This window comes from Aedes aegypti, chromosome 1, assembly GCF_002204515.2.
Source record: "Aedes aegypti strain LVP_AGWG chromosome 1, AaegL5.0 Primary Assembly, whole genome shotgun sequence".
NCBI classification, from domain to species: Eukaryota; Metazoa; Arthropoda; class Insecta; order Diptera; family Culicidae; genus Aedes; species Aedes aegypti.
In genome coordinates, this window is record NC_035107.1 from 21,902,485 (window position 1) to 21,930,263 (window position 27,779).

The 27,779-nt window shown below is 38.6% G+C and overlaps 1 protein-coding gene and 1 long non-coding RNA gene across 2 annotated transcripts in view; one reads left to right on the plus strand and one right to left on the minus strand.

The window, feature by feature from the left end:
* Positions 1-26,668, plus strand: part of LOC5575945 (G-protein coupled receptor moody) — a 565,627-nt gene extending 538,959 nt beyond the window's left edge. The window contains exon 8 of the mRNA XM_021839119.1: positions 25,058-26,668. Within this exon, the coding sequence (XP_021694811.1) occupies positions 25,058-26,438 (1,381 nt within the window). The 3' untranslated portion in view covers positions 26,439-26,668. The remainder of the gene's footprint in view (positions 1-25,057) is intronic.
* Positions 176-9,102, minus strand: LOC110674788. Its single transcript, XR_002499198.1, has 2 exons — positions 8,642-9,102; positions 176-750 (listed from the first exon to the last, which is right to left on the minus strand). It is a non-coding gene; the product is annotated as an uncharacterized LOC110674788 (long non-coding RNA).
* Positions 26,669-27,779: the final 1,111 nt, after the last annotated feature.

The following is a 27,779-nucleotide window of genomic DNA, read 5'->3' on the forward strand; positions in this document are numbered from 1 at the left end:
TACTCTATGCCCAGGGAAGTCAATTTCCTTTACGAAAAGATCCTGGACCGACCGGGAATCGAACCCAGACACATTCAGCATGGCTTTGCTTTGTATCCGCGAACTCTAAACATATGGCTAAGGAAGGCCCCCTATGAAATTGCTTATGTAAACCATTAATTGAAAAGTCAAATAATGATCTGTGTAGAACTTGTAATTTATCTAATCAAATACATTTCTCACATATTGCTTACAAAAATACTCTTCTCCATTTCGCCCTCATCACAAACACAAACTGGAATCCGATTAAATTGGTATCAATCAACAGACTACAAGTTTTCTCTTCTTCAACCGATAAAGTCCTGTAGCCTGCCCATGGAACCGAGACTCTGATCTAATGAAACTCGTTATTTGCTTTGGGAAAAGTTTTCCACCTGTTTTCCACACTCCACTTCCTTCATTCGCCTCACACAGGTCATCACTAACAACTTCTTATGCCGATGGGTGTTTGCTTTCGCTTGTAAGATTACACCTCTACCTTCGCTCGTCAGGGATCGATTCCATCAGTCGTTAGCATATGCCTTAGTTCCAAACGATTCCCATCGGGGCATCATCACCATCATCGCATCGCCTGGGTGGCCACTTCTAATGGCGTCATATCGAAGTGCAACGTAAATAGACCCGGTCACTGCTACCTATACCTGTTTATCGGGCCATTCGTGTTCGATACAACCAGCATTTCATCGAATGGACATTTGATCGAAGATTTTTCTGTTTGATAAAGAATGTAAAATTTGAAATGGTTTTATTGAAATGTCAAAAAGTACTTTTGTCTACTACTACAGTACTACTCATTTTGAAAACAATCGATTTGTCTTGATAATGTTATTCTTCAATCAATTGATCAATTTTCGCACATTTTGCTCCAAAACAATCTAAAAAAAATTAATGCTTGTTGAAAATTTTGCAATTTTCTTCAAAATTTATTTTATAAATCTTTGAGCTACATTTCCAAACTAATAAATAGCAGAAAAAAATCAACAACTAATATCGCATTGACAAAAATACATATTAAATCCACATCCAGCGGCGGTGGTAACGCACAGAAAATATGAAAGCTGTGATAGATAAACTTAATAACACCAACTACTCTGATTCGCTACCATCAATCATGTATTCAGTTGTAAACAAACAAAGTATATCAATATAATGGTAACACCGTACTACATACATCATTGTGTTGGTAAAGACCACAGATAAACATACTTAGACATCTCATCACATCTCCCTTTCTTTATAGAAGCTTTAGTTTAAGAAAGATTAATAATCTAGCTCACAATCATCAAAATAACGAGGTTTTCTAATGTTTCGATGGGGTCTGTTCCGGGGTAACAGTGTTACATTGCTCGTATCCTGTTGAACCACATTGTCCATCGTTCCTGGTTCTCCTATTGTTGGTTCTAAAACTTGCTCGAGTTCCTGATTTTCCTCCACTCTCTGCGCTGGCTGTTGAGATTGATCTTCCTCTTTTTCTTCTAATGATGGGCCCACTATCTTCTTTAGATGACTCACATTTCTATCGTAGCTTTTACAGGTCTCATCATTTTGCACAGTTACGCGTGAACCATCCCGTGCTGTGACCGTCATTACGCTTGATCCAAAAGTAGGTGTAAGCTTGTTACCAGGTAGCACGTTTTTCATAAGAACTTTGTCTCCGATTGTTAAATCTGATGTTTTTGCTCGTCTACGTTGATCCTCCGCTACTCTGCTTTTCTCTTTCGCTTGCTGGTCCTTATCCCTATATTCCGTTGATGGTACAGATGATGACAAGTCCCGTAATGAAGGAAGTTTAGTGCGGATATTCCTGCCACTCATTAGTTCTGATGGAGTTTTGGACGTTGTACAATGTGGAGTGGAATAATACATAGTTAAGTAATCATTAAGGTCTTTTTTCCAATCGCGGTTAAGGGCTTGGCTAATTTTCAGTCTTTTCATCAATGACCGGTTTTGTCGTTCTACCAGTCCATTTTCCTGAGGCCAATAAGGTGTTGTTCGGTTCAGAATAATTCCTCGACGATTGCAAAATTCCTCAAATTCACGACTAACAAATTGTCGCCCATTGTCCAAAGTAATGGTCCGTGGGTAACCAAGTCTCACAAAAATCCTTTCTAATCGCTCGGCTGTTTCTTGTGCTGTTATCTTCCTCAGAATCTCTACCTCCTTGTATCTACTGAAATAATCAATGATTACCAAAAGATAATCTCCAGACGGAAGAGGTCCTAAAAAATCAATAGCTACATCTAACCATGGAGCCTCGGGTAGCTGTCTTCTTTGCATAGGTTCTGGACGTTCCGGTAGACTCACTAAACGACATCCCTCACAACCATCTACTGTGCGAGCTATAGCATCATCCATACCTAACAGATATATCTGGAATCTTTCTACTGCCCAAACTAAGGCAAGGGCTTCTTTCTCAGTTTGTGCATAACGTTTTTCGGTATCCGTTAAACTTTTACTTGCATATAAAACAACTCTTGGTTTCCCTTCGAAATATTGCAGAAGTATAGCTCCTAGTCCAACTGGAGAAGCATCAGCTACTACACGGGTCTTCAGTTTAGGGTCAAAATGCGCCAAATTTCCAACACAAGTCATTTGATCTATGATGAAATCAAACGCATTCTGCTCTTCTTCAGTCCAACGGAATGGAACATTATGCTTCGTAAGTTCGCGTAAAGGAAACGATATTGTGGCAAGATTTGGAATAAAGGATCCAACGTAATTTACCAAACCTAAGAAGCTTCGCACTTCCTCACCGGTGGTTGGTGATCTGAAACTTCTAATAGCATCGATTTTGTCAGGAGAAGCAGTCATTCCATTCTTATTAAAACGGTGACCCACAAAGACAACTTCATTCAGCTTGAAGGCGCATTTGGCTTGATTTAACAAAATTCCACACTGTTTTAGTTTCTGTAAAACTTTTTCCAATGCTTCATCATGTTCGCGCTCTGTTTTCCCTGCTACAATAATGTCATCGATGAAATTAATTGTGTTTGGACAATCCGACAGAATTTGCTCCAACACCTTTTGGAACATTTCTGGTGCACAAGACACTCCAAAAAGAAGCCGTTTATAACGAAAAAGCCCTTAAATATAAACATAATCATACTACAATATTTAATACAGGCTTTCTTTTAATACAAGTTTTTTCTAATTACATACCTTTATGAGTGATGAACGTTGTGAGAGGTTTACTTTCATCGTCGAGCTCCAGTTGGTGAAAAGCATCTTTGATATCCAGTCGAGAAAACACATGAGCTCCATTCAGTTTCCATCTAATATCTTCAATTGTTGGAAGCGGATGAGTTTCTCGCATTATCGCTTTATTAACCTGCCGCATGTCGATGCACAATCTGATGTCTCCGCTATCCTTAACAACGACCACCAATGGAGAAACCCACGAGCTCGGTTCGGAAACTTTCTCGATTATATTCCTAGATTCCAATTCCTTTAGCTTCTCCTCAACCCGGTCGAGTGTTGCAAAAGGCAACCGTCTCAATCGTTGAGCAACAGGTTCTACCGATTTATCGATTGGAATATGAATCTTCAAACCTTGAACGCTTGGAAATGGTCTAACGATGTCCACCTGATGCAGCGCTTCCTGTTGACTTGGTAATCCCACCACAAGTACTCCTAGCTGCTTCGCTGTAACTTTTCCCAATAACGGTTGCGGTCCTCCTTTTACAACATAAAACTTTGCATCTACACGTAGTTGTTTATTCCCGTCAGTAATAGATACTTCAGCATCAAACATGGCCGGTACTTTTAGACAATCTGTCTGCGCATAAGCCTTAAATTTCCTGTCTGAACACCGAATAGATCCGATCGTCTTCACACCGCTGCGCTGCATTGAAGTCCAAGTTTGATCATCGATTATGTTGGATTGCACCCCAGAATCAATTTGCATCTCTATTAATACTCCACCAACCTTGACGCACAAAAGCTCTTCAGAATCAGAGGCCGATGACACCATTTCCACTAACTCAGGAATCTCTTCATCGTTTTCTTCATCTTCGATTGCATGAAGACGACCTGGTCGGCGCTTCTGCGGGTTATTAACATTCTTTGCTGAAGTACCAACATTCGACTGAAAAGCCTGCCCAAAACTCCGTTTTGAGAATCTGGCACCATGAAGTGGATCTACGCTTCGACTGCTTGAGGGAACAGCAACTCTGCTAAAGCAAACTGCTCTAAAATGCCCACGCTTCCCGCAATTAGAACATGTTTTATTCCATGCAGGACATGAACCATCGGAAGCATGCGAACGTCCACAAAACTTGCACGTTGAAGGAATGCGGGATACAATTTCAGAGCTCTTACTTGGCTGTTGCAATATGCTCTGTCCGCTGATTTGCTCACTAGCAATTCGAGTCGTTTCAAATGCGCTTACTTGTTGAATAACCTTCTCCACAGTTAAATCTACCTCCAACAAAAGTTTTTCTCTCAAATGGCTAGGCACAAGTTGAAGCAACTTATCGATCACAGCTATACCAGAACTTTCTGACGACGATTTTCCAAAATTACATTTACTAGCATGCATTTGAGCACGCATCAAGAACTTTTCCAAACTCTCATCAGGTTCTGGCTTCATGGCCCAGAAAATATAGCGCTCATGTGCTTCGTGCCGCTGCGGCGCAAAGTAACCGTCGAGCTTTTCGATAGCTACTGAATATGCATCGATGTTCTTCTCTTTATCAGTGACAACATCCGCTCCGGGGATGTTAAAAAATATATCTTGCAGTTCGAAACCACCTTTTGCCAACAACAGATCTTTTTTCTCGTCAGCATCTATAATCTTCGAGGCCCTCAAGCAAATTTCAAAACCGCGTTTCCAGCTGAACCATTTCGCTCGACGTTCAGCTAACGGCACCACACCGTACGTGAACGTGGGAAAATTCGAAAATGCGTTGTTCTTGTCCATCCTAAACAGACAATTATTTCTCGTCACAGCAGCTCTTTTCGAACACAAAATCATTTTTTTACCTGTCTTATCCGAATCTGGTCACCCTACACGTTGGTGCCTCCGACCTACTTTTTCCTCTTCTGAATTTAACAGAATCGATCCGCGCGTACCAACCGCTTTCTTGCCGCGGTAGCTCTTCCTGCTCCAAGTCGCAAATCCCTGCTTCAAGTCGCAAATCCCTGCTCCGTGTCGCAAATCCCTGCTCCTTGTCGCAAATCTAGGGCTCACGCACAACCCTTTCTTTCGTTTTCAACAAAGGCTCTCTTTGGCCGTATCTTCTTCGTGCTTTGTAGCGGTAGACGCTACAAAAATCACTTATTTAGAACATTTCCAGCTTTATTTCAAAAAGAAAAACCTACTTACCCCGTAAATTCGACACAGAGAACACGTACAAATGTTAGCACAATTACAACAAATAAAATAATCCCATCTTCGTCGCCAATTTGTGATAGATAAACTTAATAACACCAACTACTCTGATTCGCTACCATCAATCATGTATTCAGTTGTAAACAAACAAAGTATATCAATATAATGGTAACACCGTACTACATACATCATTGTGTTGGTAAAGACCACAGATAAACATACTTAGACATCTCATCACAAAAGCAATTCAAACGCAATCGCTTTTTGTGGATTTTTCTTGCAAAGCACAATACATTACGTCTCAAGAGAGGTTCAAACTAAACATAATGCATGTTCGTTTCTGAGAGGGAGAGGAGACAGCTGGCTTAGATTGTGAGCTCCCAAAAGTCAAGGGAACCTGTCATCAACTGTTACTGGGAAAACCGCACATTCAAAGGGCAGAGCGTGAAAAGCCGTCAAAATTTGGCCACAACTAAAACTGAATATGATTAAAATAAAGGTTGTTTTCCTGTGCTCTCGCATGAAAAATCGTTGATTATTTATAAATTGTCAATTTGACTAAAATTGCTATTGGCTTTTTTTTTTTAGTTTTATGATCTTTTTGATAACCAATGGAATGTGAAAATGGTTTTGACCCAGTTTGTGCTCTCCGAACCATATTGTGCATAACCCATACATGAGAAGAAAAAATCAAAGAAGTCAAGAAAACAAGCCAGTTGTCAGTGAGCTGTCTCCTCTCTCTCTCAGGTTCGTTTGGCTCACGCTGCTCGATTGGTTCACACTTTGATAGAAATGTCAGCTTCCACGAACCTCTCTTATAAAGGAACACTAGTTCTAATGGGTCGTAAGGCCGAATGATATTTTAGGTCGAATGAATTGTTGTCTGTATCTGGCCTTCATCATAACATCAGCTGTGAAATATTTTTAGGAAGAACAGGTTTTATTTACAAAAAAAAAAATACTGAGAAATGTGTGCAATTTGTAACAGTGGTTTGTACTTTTCATCTTTAATAGTCAAATGTTGTTTCGGCCTTACTACCCTTTCGTTCTAACCAGGGTGCCTACTTATTTACAGAATTGAAATAAGGCCATCCATGAGACCAATGGGAATACATACCGAGGTGAAAAAGACATTTGGTGTGCGTGACATCCCTGTATGGTGCAAAATGTTTCACAACTACAAGCGAGCGAGCTGCCATAAGAATCCGTGTTAATTAGTGACGTAGTAATTTTTGTTTACATTTTTTCTCTTTACTAATACATAACCATTGGTTCTTCTTCCACACCTTGGTGTATATTCTCATTGCCATGAGACAGTTGCGATCAGCTTGTGTTTTTCTTTACCATGAGCTTTTGACGTTTCCCGATCGGAGTGGCAGCTCAATGAGCCTATTCATACTATAAAACGTTTGATTTTTACTTTGCGCCCTGTTTCCATGTTGCCCGTGAGAGAGAACGAGACAGCACAAACACACGGCGCACAGTAAAAGTCAAAAGAACAAAAGAATATATGGCACGTACAGAGGCTCATCAAGAAGGAAAATGTTAAGATCTGATAACACTCGCATGTTTTGTTTACACTCAGATATAAAAAATAGTCACAGAATTACTAAATTTTAGTAATTATTTATGACTATTTTCTATCTGTATTCCTTTCATTCTGCCATGATTTTTTACGCTTACTGTCAGTTCGACTGGGTTGAAGCTTAACGATGCTTCAACCCACGAATTGACAAATAAAAATAAAATTCCCTGCAGAATGGAAGAGAGGCCGATAGAAAATAGTCGTAAATTACTAAAACTTAGTAATTCTGTGACTACCCGTGTTTCTGAGTGAACCTTTTCATTTCAGTTGCATGCACACTTTTAGCTGTCAGTGCTACACTGAGGCAAAAATCACAGACAAACAGACGTCACACTCTCATCGATGTCCATCGACCACCTTTTTAACTGTCGATTTAAATATATGGTAGGTGGCCAACCCACCGCCCACAGCGCTGGCATCGTTTTTGTTCGTGTTTGACGTTTACACACTACCGCCACCTGTTGGCTCATCGGCCAAACACAGCCATTTTAGCATTGGGCGTACATGTTCTCACGACAATGATTTTAATCGCGATTTGTTCTAAGTGTTACGTCTGTTTGTCTGTGCAAAAATACTTCGGTTTTCCATAACTCATGACTTATGAACCAGCCAAATTATGGTTTCATTGAACGCTTAATTATTTCGAAACTGGGATCATAAGTTTCATAAGTGAGAGCATTGAAATATTTAAGAACCGTTACTTGAAATAATTTTCATAGCAATCGATACAAGAACTGCACCGCTTTCAATGTTGGGTACAAGTTAATCGATAGACGATCGCATGTTTACAAACATGTCAGTTTTTGGACACGTCTGAAACAAAAGGCAAACATTTATTAAAAATGATAACTTTAAGTAAGCAAAAATCATTGTGTGTGTTGCTGAATTTCATTGGCCGACTTATGAAATTTAGTAATTGAATTCTTGACCAAAGTCATAAGAAAAACTTATAAAGTCCAACAATAATCGTTGTGGCGCCAAATCATAATTATTCCTTAAGAAATCCTTAAGTTTTTTTGCCTCAGTGTATTCGATTCTACGATTCGGTACACTCAGAAATAAAAATAGTCACGGAATTACTAAAGTTTATGCATTAATGACTATTTTCTATCTACCACTCTTTCATTCTGCTGTGAATTTCTACACTACATGTTATTTCGCCTGGGTTGAAGCTTAGCGATACTTCAACCCAGGTGAATTGACATATAGGAATAAAATTCGCTGCAGAATGAAAGAGAGACAGATAGAAAATAGTCGGGCTTCTGACGGAAGGCAAAGGTGATCAGGTTGTGGTCGGTGTACACATGGCAGCTACTCTCTTCCAGCATATACTTGAAAAGCCGCACTGCAAGGTGAATTGCGGACAATTCTCGATCGTAGATGCTGTAACGTGTTAGAATTCTTTAGTTATAAGGACCTTTTGTCCTTTGTCCAGGCTTTGTCCTGGACCTCAGGGTCGTACAAAATGGCCCCGTGAAGGAATTAGAGGGTGGGCGGAACGACTTCCCTAAAAAAACGTCTCCAAGATGGAACTATGCAACCACAGCGAATAAGAAATGCAGGGATTGGCAGCTTATAAATGAAAAGAGTAGCTTTGATTCAAGTTCATGGTTTTCTTATAATTTTCATGCTGAGGGAACCAATATTAACAATTATATAGAGGATTTGGGATAGGATTCTGTACACACCTTTTACCATCGCTTAGCGGTCGTAGATAACGCTGAACAGCGCAGCGGCCGAATCCTTCCTTGAATGGCGACCAGCAGAAGTTTGGCCATCGTCCGACTCCTGCTGTTTAAATCCACCCGCCGTGTCGTGTTTCGGAGCGTCTTCAACACTAGATCCGACGGTGAACCTTTAACACGACTGCTGCCACTAGTAGTGCCTCCCGGGAACTCCTTCGTCGGCACACACGCACACCAGGATTACTTTACGTTTCTTCAAGCCAACGACGCCAAAGCAGGCCTTGATTCCGTATCGATTGGTACCCGGCACTTTGTTCTGCTCGATGACTATCGGCCGTCAGAACCGACCACGGCCAACATGGAAACCAGGGGAGTAAATTCACTTTTCGCACGGCCCGTTCTATACTCTAATGGCCGACTTTGGCCAACTTTTCACTGCGGGCAAGAAAATGGAACGATTAGAACCGCGCACAAATGTCTGTCGTGGATAGTAGCTTTTCACCTTCTGATCCCGTTTTCAATGATGACAAGCAGTTTTATCGTCTCGACGGCTGAGTCTTCGTCGTTATACATCAGTCCGTCACCAATACCATGACGCTGACGATATGGGTAAGGTTGGATGTGACAGGCGTTACGGGTTTTGGGAATAGGGGTGATCAAGGAGATTTTCTCAATTCATTCAGGTTTCAATTCAACTTTTGTAATTCATTTGTTTCTTAATTCTAGCTACTGTAATAATAATACTTATAATAATAATAATAATAAAAGGAAAAATCAATGGGAAAAATATTGAAAGGATAAAAATATGTACAATGAAAGTTATGTGACCTTTTTCCAAGGTAACAAACGGAGCTGAGCAGAGTCGAATTTCTTCTAAAAAAAAAAACCCAATTGGTTGAAGTCAGCCTCCTGACACCGCCCATACTACCCCATTGGAAAATAACGAGCAAACATCTCTGGTTCCCACAGGGAAGTGGTTCCCACTGACAACTCAATGTTTGTAAATAAAAAGTCGTTTAAGGACTAACAATCAAGGAAGGCGAAATCTTTTTTGTCGAAAAATTTCCTTTCTCGCAACAACAGTTATATTAGCACAAACAAACGGTTGCAAGCTATTCGTTTGCAATACAGCAAGTTAATTAGAGTTGATATGGTTAGCGTGCAATACATTTAAATATCGGAGAAAACTTTCTCTAATATGATTACGCCAATGTACGTTGTTGTTCTTGAGTTTGATGCTGACCTCGAAAACATGGTTGGCTAGCACCGGGCTGGTTGAAGTCCTCCGTCGACTATCTGGTGTAGCGCCGCACTCGCTGCTTTGGGGTAGTCAAGTTCAGTTCGTCTTCGAGCGTCGGGGTATCTCAAGGGGCTCCACAGCTTGTAGGTTGAAGCGCCCATCTAGCGAATAGGGAGTCGTGGGTTCGATCCCCACCGAATCACGTGGTTTCTTTTCGCTGTTTCAATTTCTATTTGTGCATGTGAGACGTGTTACGTCGCGTACATGTAAACTTCAAAAACGTCAGAACCTTATAACAGATGTGTATCATTACTTCCTCTGCAATTCTTCTGAAGACCACATTCACGTTAAACTGAAAATAAAAAAAGTTAGAACAAAATAACTCAAAATAACTGACTTTTCGGGTTTACCCTAAGTTAAAACTTTCAAAATCAATTTACTTAGCTTAAATGAAGAGTTAGATCAAAAGTTTCTTCAACAAAGTTGCTCAAAACAAAATATTTTAAAAGTTTTCATAAGAGCACAGCCATAAATTTCATCAAACAAAAAAGTTTGAGTCAAAATTTAAACTTAAATAAGGGCCACCTTAATTAACTTTTCTCTTAGAAGATGCAAACCTCAATTACGAACAACTTCTCTGAAGACATCGTTGCAGGTTTGAGATGTGACATCGATGAACCTTTATACATTATTTTTCAACCGTTTAGGAATCCTCCAATCTTTTCAAAAAATCTATCGATGAAGATATAAATTGTCATTCGGTGAAAAGTCCATTCCACCAAACATCCCAACCTACTTCCAGTACTAAACTTCGCACGCACTCAACCCGTAACTATCTGCTGCAATGGAATACGAAATGCCATTCTCGTTGGTTGACCAGTGTGGTACCCCAGCGCTCCGCATATGCTGGCATCTGCCATCATCAAAGAGCGACAAACAACCACGGGGAATACATAGGTATCAACTAGATTCCTGTTCCTCTATGAAGAATGTTCCGTTGCACGCAGGAAGATTGGCTGGCCAACAGGCCATGACATGGTCAGACAAACAGACATAACACCGACGAGATTCCCATCGATCACATTTTTTTATATGGGCTTTTGAGGTTAGGGGTCATGCACAAATTACGTCACGCTACAAGGGGGGGAGGGGGTCGAGCCAAACGTGACAAGCCTTACAAAATTTTCGGAGAACTCATACAAAAACTGTGACAAAGGGGGGGGGGGATGGGCCGAAAAAGTGGAAATTTAGCGTGACATAATTTGTGTATCATCCCTTATGCCCTTATGTTCGTTGCAACGATCTATAGTTTTCCCTCTTGTTTAACGTTTGACACTAGTGTGTAATAGAGTTTCGTGCAACATGGCCACCAGATGATGACTATGTGAGTTTGGCGGATTTTCGAAGGAAATTGTTCTAAGAGTTACGTCTGTTTGTCTGTGGTACCAGTATGGAGGCGCGTGCACACCGGGGACACGGCGGCGGTGCCAACTTGATTATCGCTCACGTGTGCCGGACGGACGACGCCTCCCATGGCGATGAGCTGACCGAAGTGCGTGCGGTGGAATGCGATTGGGAGTTACCGACAGGGATGCCAGGTTGGAAGACATGTCTTCCATTGGAAAAGTAGGGTAACCAATATATTTTGAACCTCTATATATTTTCCCTGGGCCATTTTCCTGAAAATTTTCCAGTTAAAATCGAAAGACCAATACAATCCGCATGCCATTTGGAAAGATAGGACCATTCCGCACTTGCATCGAGCGTTTGTGCATGGATAATGTGTTTATTTTATCGGAAATCAGTGGCGCGGGAAGTGGGTAGGACAGGTAGGACATGTACTACGCACAAAAACACCTGGGTAGGACAATCAAAGGATTGTCGATTCAACAAAAAAAAAAAATCAGTGCAAAGAAAAAAAAACAAAATTCACAGAATGTTTGCCGTTTATCCATTTGTTACCTAAAAATATATAAGGAAATTAGAACAACCTCACTGATTGCAAAGGCAAACTTTCTGACCTATTTTTGTCAACTTTGTTTAATAGAATTATATAAAATTTATGCATATTTTTCAATATGAATGACAATAAAACTTGATTCAATGAATGATGCAAACGACAGGATTGGTAGACTTGGTCTCTATTTCAATGCCAGTTTCTAAAAAGTTTATAATTTCAATTTTGACCAAAATGGTCTTTACAATCTTTTTTTTCCTTATTCTGCTTACATTGGATCCTGATGCAAAATTATATATGCTTCAAATAAACCTTCAGAGAATAAAATGGGTTCAAGAGCCTCTTCAAGAAATTTGTCTCAGATTCCCCGGAGAAAAGCTTCAGAAATTATCGTAGTGATTTTATTTGAAATACTTTCTCCTACTTCCTCTCTTAATAAATTCTTGCAAAGATTTCTCTATCAATTCTTTCATAAACTCTTCCAGCGATTTTCAAAGGATACTAGGAAGAATTTCCCCAAAACTCGCTCCTAAAATCTTCGGAAACTCAAAAGCTACTACTCTCAGTAATTTCCTCATTTAAAATTTGTTTTCCAGAATATCCTAGAATTTCCTCCAGATATTTTTCACTAATCCTTAAACCAAATTCTCCAATTTTTACTCGTGGAGATCTTCAAAAACTTCGACAAAATTGCTTCCAAGGAAATTCACAAAGGTTTATTCCAGTGTGTTTAGAAAACATAGCTTAAGGGTTTTTTTTACAAAAAAAAAACCCTGCAAGAATTTCTTCAAATGTTCATGTGGATTCCATCAAGAATCCATCCACGTTTCCTCCCAAAAATCCAAAATTCCTTAAGGGGTTTTTTGTCAATTTTTTCAAGGAATTTTTCAGCATTTTATCCAAGTAAGGACTGTTCATTTTATAAAGTGGACACCTTGTTTATGCTATATCTTTTTTATTTATTGATGAAATCGTAAACGGTTTTCTGTGTATCGTTCAACTATTTTTCTACAATGTTATGAAAATACAGAAACTTACAAAATGCTTTCGGTTGAAGAACTAAATAGTTTTTGCAAAAACTCCTAAGAAAAACTGTTCGTCAAGTTTAAGCATTATTTTTCGCATGAAAAAAATCCTAAATTTAATGAACAAATTGTATGTTGGTATCCTTTACTATTCAACTTAAGGTAGAGCTTTTAAAAACATCAATAATATTCCATCAGTTCCTGACGCTGAGTCACTTTAGTGATCTATTCCTTATGGTCAAATTTGCTGATACACCATCTTTTTACTACCAGCAAAAAAGTAAAGTAAAAAGCGTGTTCAAAACTGGTTTAGATTACTAAAGAAACTATATATGTATAAAAAAAGCAAAATCTTGAGTTTTAATCGCATTCTTGGGTACCAAATTTACTCTTTATGGTCGTTTTATTGAAAAATCCCTTACTTTTAAAATTATATACGCATGTTTGTCGATCTAGAGCAAACTGTAAGCGTTTTTCTCAAAACATTTTGATAGGTAGTCTCAGAATATCACATTCTGAAAATAATACATGCAAAATAAATTTGATTTAATTCAAGCAGTGTTCCCAATCTTGATGATTGTCATTGTGCTTTGAGTGGTCTTCTGAAAATAAATTATTTGTTTTTCTATTGTGCTTAAAATATGACGTGGGGACTAAATCAGCAACTCTATGAAGGCGTAAGTTATTTTTATTATAAATACTATATTATTACTTCCGTCTGGACGTACTTTAAACCTTAAAATTCTACTCATATCAGTTCCATTTAAATTTAAGATATTTTGCTTTAAAAAAAATGATAAAAAATGATTTTATGATATCTGCAAAATTGCTTCTTCAAAAATAACTTGATATTTTTTAGCAAGCTTCTAATTGATGATGCTTTCTAAGTACAACCATTTTTTGAAAATAAAAAATATAAATTGTCGAATTTTCCTGCCGATTTTTAATAATCCTTGATTTTGATAACCTCCAAAAATCGACCGTTCTAAACGTTGTGCCTTATTAGTGTGAAATCATATTATTTTGGTAACTTTTTTATTACCACAGCATTGTACAATATTAGTCGAACGATGCACAATGGTCGGGCTCCATATAAAGGAGCGGCCAAAACTACCAAAACACTTTTTTGAGATTTTTATGGTTTTTATCATTTTAAAATATACCTCATGTATTATATTATTATGATTCTTAATTGAAATTGTATTAAAATTTAAATTTCTTTGACTTTTATAACGTCAAAATGACTGAAGTCAAAAAAATGAAAAATTTAACAATATAATAAAGTACAAAATTCATATTTAAGGAATGCAATATTTTCCCAAAGTTACTCACTATCTGAAAGCTTATGGTTCAACACTTTTATCGGGCATGAGGATGGAAAAAATATTTGGTTGAAGTTTTAAAACTGTTCAATATTACACTTTAGTAATTTTTATGATTTTGAAAATGAAAAACAACTCTTGTCGCGTCATGTCGCCGCGATTTCGAATATTGCACTTAGATCTTACAAAAAACGTTTAAATTTTTTGCAGAAATTTGCTGATTTGCAAGTTAGAGCTATTTGAATAATTCAATATTTTCATACATTTTGACGATATGTTTCATACAAAGTTTATATAAAATATATTTAACCACTCTCCATACATATTTTGATCAAACTCGTTTAAATACAAACAAAATTTGTGCTTTCAGCCAAATTTGATAGCATTTCTAAATAAAATTTTTTTAAAAAAAAAAGTTACGTAATATGTGAATAACCCCTTCTGAAACAATAAAAACGCCAAATAACATATTCAGATTACATATTTCATCGATTAAGGCGATAAAATTAGTTTTGGCCAAACTTCGTTTTTTTCCGACCATTGTGCGATGTACAGAAAACCGATTTCGATTTCATTGATAAATTAAAAAGATTTTGCATGTCCAAAGTGTCCACTTTATAAAATGAACAGTCCTTATGACTCCTGCAGTTTTACCAAACATTTCTTAAAAAGTATCTAAAAAAATCTCATTTATCTAAGTACCATTGACACACAGCTCGATTTTGTTCAAAAATGATCGAAATAAATAGTTTTGCTTAAAATTTTACCTCCCTTGCACCTATTTTGTTATTAAACAAAATAGTTGATAAATTAGGAACTTTTTTACATCAATCGAAAGCTTTTGATCCACACTTCAAAGGAAAAATATAATTTTTTTGTAAAAATACGGTTTTGATTTGTGTTTTGCCTATTCCGTGAGGTTAGTGCTGCTATAGGAACAGAAATTAGGAATAGTGCTACTATAGGCACATGTGTTCCTATAGTGGCACAATAAATACAAAAACATGAGTTTTCTTAAGTTTCATAATTTTTCCACAAAGCCAAGATAAAAAGCTTTCAGATGATCTAAAAATAATTCGGCAGGCTTTATTTTTCGATTTTATACGAATATTTGTTCTTAGCTATGCGGCTATTGGTACATCGACCCTATATGAACTCCTTTAGAAATTTCTGAAGTAATATCTGAGCATTTGGGCAAATTCTTGAATAAATTTCTGATGAAATTCCTAGAGAGCCCCTAACATAGTAACTTTTAATTTCAAGTCCAGGGTTAAAATTGTTCTTTGCTTCACCGTGCACAAAATATTTGCCAAACTTTGTCCTACCCATGGTTTCGAACGTGGCCGCGCCTCTGTCGGAAATTAATTTAATTTAATCGGTTCATCCATGCGTTACAACACGTCACACACAGAAATTGAAGACGTCAGAAATTTTTCAAATGTAAACAAAAACTTTTTTCTAATTTCTGAACTAAAAGCGTAGAATTTCTTTGCTTTTCCATTGTCAATCGATTGATTGGGCAAAAATTTTATACAACCAGTGCCGTGGACCAAACCAAACGATAAAAAAATGCCGGGGGTCCAAAATATATACTATGAGGGTCCAAAATGTATTGGTGTGTCCATAATAATGAAAAACAGTGCACCACAATTCAATTATCTTCGACGTCTTTTGGATCCTACATGACCGTATGGGCATTTTTATCTCGTGAATGAAGTTTTTCTCTACATTTTGGTATGTTCTTTGACATGGTTACGCTGTGCAATTAATTAATTGGGACAAAAATGTAAAATCACTTCCTTAGGGGGTCCAAAATACGACCGTTACCCTAATGTGGAAGACATTTGGAAGACGGAAGATTTTTGGAAGACTTTTCAAAGTTTGTGAAGACATTTGAAAGACAATTTTAAATTATTGGTATTTTTAAAATTCCTAGATTTGGAAAAAGAACATATGAATTGGAAATTACAGAAACTCTTCTAAAAAATTTTTGCACGTCTAAATCAAACTAAAGAATTCCGTTGAAAATTCTCCAAGGATTCCTTCAGATATTGATCTGAGAATTCTGACAAGAATCCTGCCAGAGTTTCTTCTAAGAACTGTTTCAGAGATTTATCAAGACATTCTAGTAATGTATTTGAGTATTTTTCCATAGAATCGTCAAAGTTATTCAGGGATTCCTACAAGACTTTTTGAAATCTGTTTTTTTGCGAATACATAAAAAAGTAAACAGATTCATATTTTTTTTTCCTAATTTTTGCTTCTGAAATTAGCCCAGGGACTTTGGGATATCTGTCAAGTTTTTTTCACTAGTTTTCCGGAAACTCCTCCAGAATTCCTTCAACAATGGGTAATCCTACGGCAACTTCACCGGTGGTCCAAATTTTTGAACTATGTTATAAATTGGAGCTTGCACTGGTGTTGCAAATATTGTTCCAGTTTTATTTTATACCATTTTTCTGGTCTATTTTTGGAACAGGCTAATTGCCTGGTTCATTTTTGGTCGGATTTGGACCAAGATTTGAACTGTTCCAAAACTGGTTAGATACATGTTTGATTATTAGTTCGGATTTTTCTCGCTGATACTGCCACCGTCTCTAATTCCTACTCATTTGAGGTAAGTAAAAACAGGAACAATATTCCATTGCAGCTGTTATTTAAACAACATGTATTCCTCTTCCAGTGATTCCTCCGGCTATTCCTACCTAGAATCCTTCAGGAACTCATACAGGACACCTCAAGGAATCATCATGGTATTTCTCCGGGAAATTCTTAAGGAATTCGTCCAAGGATTCCACCACGAATTTCTATGGTAATATATTTAAATACTACACAACAAAGTCCGCCTACAGATATCTCCAGGAGCTTTTCCAGGAATTCTACTGAAGTTCCTTCGATTTGTTCTACAGAATTTCCATCAAAAACTCCTCTGGGGACGTCTTTCAGGCATTCATCCGGGAGTTTGCTGCAGGAATTTCTCTGGGGATTCCTGGATCTCTTCGGGTAGGTATTTCCTTCAAAAACTTTTCTCCTTGGATATCGTCCAGAAATTCCACCAAGGATTTCCTCCAGCAATCGCTTTTAGAATTTTCTCCAGAAATTTCTTTGGGGATTTTCACCAAAATATTTTCCGGAGTTTTAGTCTAGGAATTCCCTTGGGTATTTGTCCAGAAACATGTTCCAACAATTTTTGGTATTTTTTTCCAGAAATTCCTTAAATGACGTTTCCAATAATTGCTCCGGGGATTTCCTCAGTGGATTTTGTCCAGGATTTTCTCTGGGAATTTCGTCTAGAAATTCATTAAGATTTTCCTGCGTGGATGTTCTACAGAATTTCCTTCGGAGACTTTTTCAGAGAATTTATTTGAAGATTTCTTCCAGGAATATATCTGAGGATTTGCACCAGGAATTTCTCCTGAGGTTTTTTCCAGGAATTTCTCTGGAGATTTCATCCAGGGTTTCCTCTGGGTATTTCATCCAGTAATTCATTCCGGGGATTTTCTCCACAAATTTTTTCGGCGATTTTTTCAGAGAATATTTCAAAAGATTTCCTACAGGAAGATCTTTAAAGATTTGCTCCAGGAATTCCTCCGAGGATTTCAAAGATTACTCCGGGGATATCCTCCAACATTTATTCCAGGGATATGCTCCAGGAATTCCCCAGGGGATTTTCAGTAGCAATTCGTCCGGGGATTTACTTCAGTTATTCCTTCTGAAAATTCTCTGGAGATTTCCATCAGATTTTTTCCTGGGATTTGCTAAAGGAACACCTTCGGGGATTTCCACCAGTCATTTCTCTGGAGATTTTTCCCTAGAATTACTCTTGGGATTCTTTTGGAGCTCCTCCATAGTTCGTCCTTGAGTTTTTTTATATCTCCAGGAAGTCTCCAGAGCTCCTCAAGTACAGCCCAACCTCCCTGAGTCGATATCGAAAAGCCAATATATAATATCAAATCGATATCTGAAAAGACCAGTGACTCATGGAACTTCTGAGCCATGGAGCAGAAATGCTTTATGAGGGGACCATCATAGTAACCACGAAATGATGGGTTTTTGTATGGTTTCATGTGTCAATATCGAATAATTGAACATCGACTCATGGGGCTCCACTATGATTCCTCGGAAATGCTCCAGAGCTCCTCTAGGAGTTCTGAAGTTGCTTCGAAAAAATCGCTACATTCCCTCCGGGAGTTTGTCCAGAGTTCCTCAGGAAATTTCTAAAAAAAATTCTCCGGGAATTTCTCCAGAGCTCCTCCAAGTTTTTTTTTTAAGTCATTCAAGAAATTATTTCAGATTTTCTCTGGCAATTCTTCTGGATTTTGCCCAGCAATTCCACGAAACGTCCTCCAGATTTCTACAGGCAATTCTTCTAGATTTTTTTTCCAAAAATTCCCCTGGAGTTCCTCCAGCAATTTTTCGACAGTTCCTCCGTAATTCCTGGAGGGTTCCTCCGGTGTTCTTTCGCAACAGTGGGAATTGCTTCGAATACCCTCCTTGAGGTCGTCCGGGGATTTATTTCTGGAGTAAATCTCCAGAGAAATTGCTATTTGAGATCCCCTGAAGAATTTCTGGAGAAAATCCCAGGAGGAATTCTTTCAGGATTTTCTAAAGCAAATCGTCAGATGATATTCCAGGAGGAATTGCCGGACAAAATCCCAGAAAAAATTCTGGAGAAGAAGAAATCTCGGGAGAAATTCTCTGAAAATCCCCGAAGGAATTTCTCAGTGAATTTCTGGACGAAATCCTGGAGGAAATCTCCGAAGGAACTCCTGGAAGAATTCTTAATCTAATGAAATCTTTAGAGGTACTTCTAGAGTAAAACCCCGAAAGAATTTCTGGATGAAATCCGCAGAGGAATTCCTGGACAAAATCCTCGAAAGATTTGCTGTCCTAAATCTTCTTGAAAATTCCTGGAGAAAATTCCGGAGGAGTTCTTGAGGGCAATCACCGGAAGAATTTAAAAAAAATCACCGTAGAAAATTCTGGAGAAATTTTCCGGAGGAATACCTGGAGCAAAATGCAAGAGAAGTTTCTGAAGGAAATTATCAGAGGAATTCCTTGGCGAAATCCCTAGAAAAATTTCTAGACGAAATTCCCAGTAGAATTCCTGGGGAAAATCCCAGAAAGAATTTCGGGAGAAAATCTTCGGAAGTGCTTCTTGAGGAAATCCCCAGAGAAATTCTTAAGCGAAATCCCCGAAAAAATTTCTGGACATAATCCCTAGAGTAATAGCTTTAAAAAATCCTCTGAGAGAATCTTGGAGAAAATTTCCGGAGGAGTTCCTTGGGATATTGCCGGAGAAATCCTTGAAATCCCCGAAGCAAACCTCAGAGTATCTCCTGGAAAAAATAATCGGATAAATTCCTGGTTTAAATCCTCGGAGAAATTTCCTGGAGGAAGTCTCCTGAAAAAATCTCTGGGAAAATCCCCGAAAAAATTTCTGGAGAAAATCCTCAGAGGAATTCCTTAATGATTTTTTTGGACGGAATCCCCAGAGAAAATCCTGGACCAAATCCCCGCAGAAATTGCTATCCGAAATCCTCTGAAGAATTCCTGGTGCAAAACGTGGACGAAATCCACGGAGGAATTGCTATTGGAAATCACATGAGAAATTCATGGAGAAAATCCCGGAGGAGTTCTTGGGGTAACCTCCGGGGGAATTCTTGGAAAAAATCTCCCGAGGAAATTCTGGAGCCGTCAAGATCGGAAATTCCATTCGAGCTCCACTGGGAGCTCCTTCGAAAATTCCTTTGGAGCTCCACCATAGTTCCTTCATGAATTTAATCGGAGTTTCTCAAGGAATCCACCAGTAATTCCTCGGGAAATCTTCCAGAGTTTCTCCAAAATTCGTCCAGGAATTTCTTACGAATTTATCCTAGTATTCCTTCAGAGTTCCATCTGAAATCCCTACGGATTCCTTACTTTCAAAAATACCTTCAGTAATTTCTTCGTAGTTTCTCCAGAAACTCTTCTTGGGTTCCTCCAGGAACTCCTCTGAAGTTTTTCTAAATATTCCTTCAGTCTTCCTCCGGGACTTACTGCAAAGTTCCTCCGGAAATCCTCCATAGTTACTCAGGGAATTCCTCCAGAATTAATCTGGGAATTTCTTCATAGTTTCTCCAGTAATTCCTCCATAGTTTTTCCAGCAATTCTTCCAAAGTTTATCTGGAGCTCCACTGGAAATTTATTGTCAGTTTTCCGGAAAAAAGCGAGGGTTTTCCAACAGTGTTGTACGAAATAGAACAGCGCGACGCTTGAAGTGTAAAATAAAATTAAAAGAATTTCCAAGGATTTTTCATATATTATCTGTGGACAAATCCCTCAATGCTTTTCAGGTTCCTGAAACCAGAGAAATCTCTAGCGAATAAATTCTTGGTGAAATCTATAGCAGGAAATTCAGGGAGGAATCCCTGAAGTAAATAGTGCTGATAGTTTCTAAAAAAATGCTAAAAGGAGTTCGAAAACTATTGATTTTATGGGCTCGTGTTACACATTTATGATAAATATTATCATTTTTATAGTGTATAAAAATAAATTTGAAAATATAAATATGAATTATGACATTGCGTTTTGATGATGTATTTTAGTACCAAATTGATCGATCTTGAAAGGTGGCACCCAATACCGGACACGATCTAGAAATGCCTCGAATTCTGTAAATTTTAACATCATTGAACGTGTACACTATAGGAATAGTTTATAATTACTAATTCAATGCATTTGCAACATTTACAAGAATAATTTGAGTTTTTCTTAATTTGCAAGATGCCCATCAAAAACCTTTTTCATATATGATGCAAAATAGCACACTTTACGATGTTGTTCTGAATGTTCATTCTTCTTCATTTTATTGCATGTTTGATACCATGATCGACGGAACCCATGAAAAATGAAAGTATTTTGAGACACTGATACAATAATTACAAAGATATCATGTAACAAATCAAGCTGTCCGAAACTGAGGGACAGAAGGTGCTTAACCAAAATTGTAATTTGTCCAAATTTACTTCAATTATGATACAAAATACATGCATACTATCAAATTATGATTATGTTCGATCATGCTTGCGGGATCCAAAGTATTTTTTCATATTCAAAATAATTACTAAATAGGCTCAAAATTAAGAAGATACGTCAATTTTTTAATGATTTTCAAACTTTTCTACTTTTTTAAAAGGATGTGTTATTCTACGCAAACATTAATCTACACAATAGCTTTATTTTCTACTAATACACCATCTTGATTGGACTATGATTTCTCAATGTTTCGACTTTGTCCGGTTTTTGGTGCTGTCCGGCACTGGGGGATCTCCCCCTACATGAGATTGAGAAATTTGCTAAAGAGTCTGAATAAAACCATAAAAAAATATTATATTTTTGCTAGAATTTCTGGAGATTACTGGAGGAAAAGTGGTATTTAGAAAATCTGTATAAAAATGTCTGGAAGAATTCCTGGAGAAATTTTTGTGAAATTCCGGGATAAATTGTTGCAGAAATCCCCAATTAGACATTTGAAGAAATTCTTAGACGAAGAACAAAAAGTTTCTCGATGGTTGGCTTATTGGAATATCATATAACATTTCTGAAGGAACTCTTAAAGAAGTATTCTGCTAGAAAATTTATTAATTGAATTGTTTATTCTATTTATCCTTAAAGGAATACATTAATATTATCTTGGAAGAATCCTTCGATATTCTTTTAGATACATTTCATGGTGTTACTGGAGAATTCCGTGAATAAATTAATGTAGATATATTTTTAGGGATTCATGTAGCAATCTGTGAAGGTATTCTCAGACGAGTTTCTGGTTAAAAAAGTTATAACTGAAAAAGTAGTTTTCTGCGTTAAAAGAAAAAAAATAGAAAAATACACAGCAGTTTTAGTTTGAAAGTAAATTAAATGTGTGTATTTATTGTTTCTGAATTGGGGATTTTGAAGCATAAAACTTATTTTTTCAGTTCTGACATTTGTTCCATTTTGACTTGGGCCTTAACCCGAAAATTTAGACTTTATAAAGATACCATGATAATAGGATCCTAAAGCCCTGTCCCAATGTTGATGTCAAACGCTTAAGTTTAGGCCAATAAAACATGTTTACTCAATTTTCTAATGTTTTCCGTTGGTTTAAGTCCAAAAAACATTTTTATAGATTTTGTCACACCGTTTGGCTTAAACTCAAATGTTGGGTATATTTTGTTTTCCGTGTTCATTCCGAAATGTCAGATAAGAACAACCCCAGTGTTAAAACTAAAACCTCTGTGGTGTTTTTGTCGACTAAGCGAACGTCAAACATGATCAAAAATGTCAAGGTTCATTTATGGACCAAATTTTTAAATAAAAGTTTAAACATTATATAGCCGTTATTTGAGCGGGAAAAATTGCTCAAGTAGTTGCAGTAACATGCTCTTTCGTGTTATCAAATAAAAACAAGATTTCATTAAAAATTTTAGGACCTAATTGAAAAGTTTTAAGTGGAAACATTGGAAGACATTTTTCATGCAATTGGAAGACACTGGAAAAAATCACCTGGCATCCCTGGTTACCGACTCCTCCTGCTCGGTTTCGTTTCCTCCGCGGTTGGTGTCGTTGTCAGGCCGATGGCAACGGATGACGTAGGATCACAGCTCACATCAGGAATCGCACAAGTCCATAACAAACGCGAATTCGAAACGGGATGGAACTCATGGACAAATAGACAATGAGTGTTGATTGAAAATGAAAGCAACATTCATGTTTGTGAACCAATGGCTTTTGAGCAACTTCATGCTTACTTAAATCAAAGTAGGCGAGTTAATTTTCAGTAAACATGGCATCGCTGTTCATCATGTTAATGTTTTGTGAAGTCCCATGTTTACTGAGAATAAATTCGCCTTCTTGGTGTTCAATAATTGAATTATTGTCTTATCCACCGGTGAACTGGCTTCATTCGGTCCAAAAGTTTTCACATTTGACCGGCTCATGCTTCTAAATACTCCCCACGTGTTCTGGCCCCGCTCAAGTGCTAAAATTCGTGGACCTAGTGAATTCGATTTACCGATGGAAAAGTCCATGGACCAATGCACAAGTTAACTATTTGACGTTTTAGCGGTGCCGTGTTATTTACGTGACCATGGCAACGAGTGAATTCGGCACCGCTCAAACTTCAAATTAGTGAACTCGTGCATTGGTCCATTGTCTCATCCATTGGTGAACTGTGTTCATTCGGTCTAAGAACTTTGACGACGAACGTCAAAAATGAACGTACATAATTCATCGTCGTAGCGTTCATGCATCACGTTGTCTTACAAGTCCAAATTGAAATTTACGTTTTGTTAAAAAAAATGTCAAGAACTAATCAAATTTCAAATGACATTCATTCGAATTGCCATAAGCAATGCTGTTCTAGTATTACAACAATTTTTTTCTTGTTAAAGACCAACAATGTTAAATCCATTTGTCTGTGATGAAATATCCACCAAAGGAACGACCGCATATGTGGTTCACAATCCGTGCTCAATTGGCCGTGCATAAATCCTGGAAGCGATGTGTGTTTGTGCGACGGAAGAAGCGATGTAGTATTAAATTCAACCAAACCGATGCGATGGAAAGCAATCAATTGTGAAAGCAAAACACTATCTGTCGTTGTCGACGAGAAATGAAGGAAAGCTGGAATCTGGATTGTCACCCCGTTCCGGAAAAGCTGATTAGCACTTAGTAGTAGATCTAGTCTAGGACATCTCTGGGTTGCAGAATGGGATGCGGTGATCGCTTGGGGATTGACATTTGATTAACGAGTTCGAGGTCTGATGAAAGACCTATAGAAAGTGGGTTATTTAAATACTGACTGTAATAGAACTTAAGGGCATCAGGAATCAGAGATAGAAGAACAGAAAAAATATGTAATGAGAAGAATAAAGAGCAGAAAAAAAAAGTAAAAAGCAGAATGAAGATCACTTAAAACTGAATAAAGGGCAGAGGAATGATTCTGATTCTGATTCTGATTCTGATTCTGATTCTGATTCTGATTCTGATTCTGATTCTGATTCTGATTCTGATTCTGATTCTGATTCTGATTCTGATTCTGATTCTGATTCTGATTCTGATTCTGATTCTGATTCTGATTCTGATTCTGATTCTGATTCTGATTCTGATTCTGATTCTGATTCTGATTCTGATTCTGATTCTGAAATTCAAATTCAAAATCAAATTCAAATTCAAATTCAAATTGAAATTGAAATTGAAATTTAAATTGAGATTGAGATTGAGATTGAGATTGAGATTGAGATTGAGATTGAGATTGTGATTGAGATTGAGATTGAAAATGAATGGAGACAAACCAGAGCAATAGCAGAAGTACAGCATATTAAAGTTGAGTTGTCAAATTATCAAATGACAGTAATGAAGAAACGAATAGTCGTTGATGATGTTCAACGAAATTGAATTGATGTAAAGATTCTTATTGGTATTGAATTTTTATTGAAAAGAGGTTTTAGTCAGAGAAGTGGTGTATATTTTCAGGAAATGTTTCAAAAAATCCTCCAAGGAACCTACAGGGATTTTCTCAATTTTTTTGACGCTCTTGTTGAACTTTTTTTTAGCTTTTCATTCATGCTTCTTCCAATGAGTGTTCCACAAATTCTTTCATAGACTTCTCTACTAATCCTTAAAGTTTAAATTCTCAAGTATTAATCCACAGATACCTTCATGTTTTCCGTTTTGAAACAACTGTACCAATATTCTGTAAATTATTACGGAAATCTCGGGGGGAGAACATCTTTTTTGCATTGAATTCCAACAAGATCTTATCGTGAGATTTCTTAAGAAATTTTGCTAGCTTTTAGATTTGACTGCCTTAAAACCTTCAATTAAGAGTCTACCTTTTCTTTCTCTTCGCAGGCCTGCTAAGGAGCGCCTTCGGGGCTGCCTCCGGTTATCCTCCCGCCGCAACACCGGAACCAAGTCCGAACAATCCCTGGACGACAACAGTTCCCCACCCGGCGTGAAAACCCCCCTCTCCACGCAGATGTCCACGGTAAGCCATCCAACGGAGTCGGCTCCACCCACCCTGGAAGCCCCCCCATCTGTCCACGCTCCCTCGCATCCACGCAACAAGTCCCTACCCTCGATTGACCGTTGCAAGTCACCCGCCGGGGTAAGCACCAAGACCCAGCAATCCACACTGGAGAGCACCATCGCTGAGAGTGCCCTCTCCGCTACCGGAGTTGCCAAAAGCACATCTACCACACGACCCCGCAGGCAACTTCCGCCGCCGCTGCGGATCGAGCACAGCAACTTCGACAAAACTCCTTCCGCGCTGCCCCGCAACTCATCGGGATCTACAGTTCAACGCTCCTCGCTGAAGTCCACCAGCTCCGGAAGTGGCGGTCGAACTTCAGAGCGAACCCTTCCTCCGAATCCCAAACCCAAAACCGTCGAAAAACCCCCGGAGGAAGAAGACGACTACTGTTCATCGATAGCGGGCCACTTCTCCAACATAACCTCCAGCACGGACTGCAACATCAACGAGCGGGAAGTCGTCGCCCTGGAGCTGTACGAACCGCTTCACGCCGTCCCACGACAAAACGTCCTCTACAAATCGGCGTCTCCGTACTACCAAGGCGGCAACGAATCCAACGACTCCGATTCGGATATCTACCAAAGGCGATCTGGTCGCTACGGCTCTCTGTCCAAGCCGGACTCCGGCATCCTCAAGGGAACTCCATCGATCATCTCCGTCACCGAGAGCGAGTACTCCTCCCGGAAAGGTTCCCTCAGTACTCTCTCGCGGGACATGGAGATAATCGACCGACTCGAACGCGAACGCAGCATGGACATCCAGGAGATGATCCAGCGGGAGAACTACGAGTACTACCTATCGCGGCAGAACTCCAAGTTCAAGTTCTCCACCAACTTCGACGATTACTTCGAAGAGGAGCCGCCGACGGTCCCTGCGCCTACCGGAGTTGGACCAATCTCGCAGAAACCGCGTCCCGTTTCGCCGCACATGGTCCGTAACGCGGCGAATCGTCGGAGCAACTCTAGTTACGCCTCGGCCAAGCGGGACAGCGGCTACGAGACTTCGTTGCCACCGTCGCAACCGGTTGTCGGGAAGAACGGTGCGCCGCCCCTTCTCTACAGTGGACCACGGAGGTCGCTGGAGCTGGAGAGGCACCAACACCATCAGCAGCAGCAGCGGTTCAATAGGACGCACAGTGCGCACTCGGCGCGAGGATCGACCAAGTCTAGGGATCGGGTTAGCTTTCGGGATAATTTGTAAGAGGACCAACCAACAGAACGAGATTGCGGTGCCAAAGATTACGGGCGAGTTAGTTTACGGCTCAAAGGGACTAATCAATGCGACTACCGGAATCGTATTAGTGTAGAGGTTTGTTCAACAAAGGCAAGGGGTTTTATATTGGGAAATCTAGGAGGATTTAACGTTTTTGAATCAATAGCGAATGTTCTGGTAAGGTAATGTCATATCTTAAAAAGAATGCCTGTGTCGAAGTTCTCCATTGTTCAAAGTTTTAGAACTTTTATTGTTTATTGCAAAATGATCATTTTTTTTTTCGTTTCGTTTTGATTTATAATTTTAACGAATGTCAACTTAACAGTTGCGTTGCGTTTTGACAGAGTTTTTCGTAGATTGCATACTGAAAACTGTAATGTTATCAACCACCAGCAAAGTAGCGTAAAAATCCATTACGCAGAACGTGAAAAAAAACCGGGACAGGCAGTTGAAAGTTCAACCCTTCGCCTACTTCGGCCTACTACGTTATTTTCTTTTGGAGATTGTTACTATGTTTGGAGAAACAGAGTACGTATTTGATTATAACAATCTGCCTGACCTAAATGGAATTCAATCTGTGAAAGCCACTACGTTTGCAACATTCGAAAGGGACTCTCCCGTGGTAATAAATTTCTTGCTCATCTCGAACCAAATGCACCGGAGCTACAAATGAATAAACCAACTCGACCATGACGGTATTTTCTTTGACAAACTACCGGGCTTTATTGCTTGGCCATTAATTCACAAGTATCCATTCGCTCTTTCTCGAGAGACGATGGCACTGAACGAGGCACCCCGCTGGAAATCCTTTCCTTTGGTTCTACGACAATAATGGTCGTCACCGTTCGTCGGTATTTCCAGTTTTCATTTCCCAACAAATTCCACCAATGGAAGACAAGTCACCTGGTCTCAGTGGTGGTGAGTTCGGTCGTAATTAAAAACATTCGCAGAAACATTCACTGGAGACAAATTGAGCCATCATTTCCAGTAGTAAAATTTAAGGGTCGACCTTTGCAGACAGATTCAACTCTCGTAAATTGATGAATTTTTACTATCGAGCGTTAATGGCCACCATTATCAAGCTCACTTTCTGGTAGGGATCAAACTGTCTTATATATGGATTGTAACGTTCGACAAGTAATCGAATCAATCAATCTTATTAGCAAAGACGAAATAAAAATTCCTATGTCTCTTGCAGTTGCCTAAAATCTAGAATGCTGTGAAAAGGATTAGTATTTAGTACTTGAAGTGGTAAATACCTGAGACGAGACTCTCGGAGACGGTCTTCTTTTTCTGCGATTGCTGAGTTTTTTTCTTATTCCACTAAGT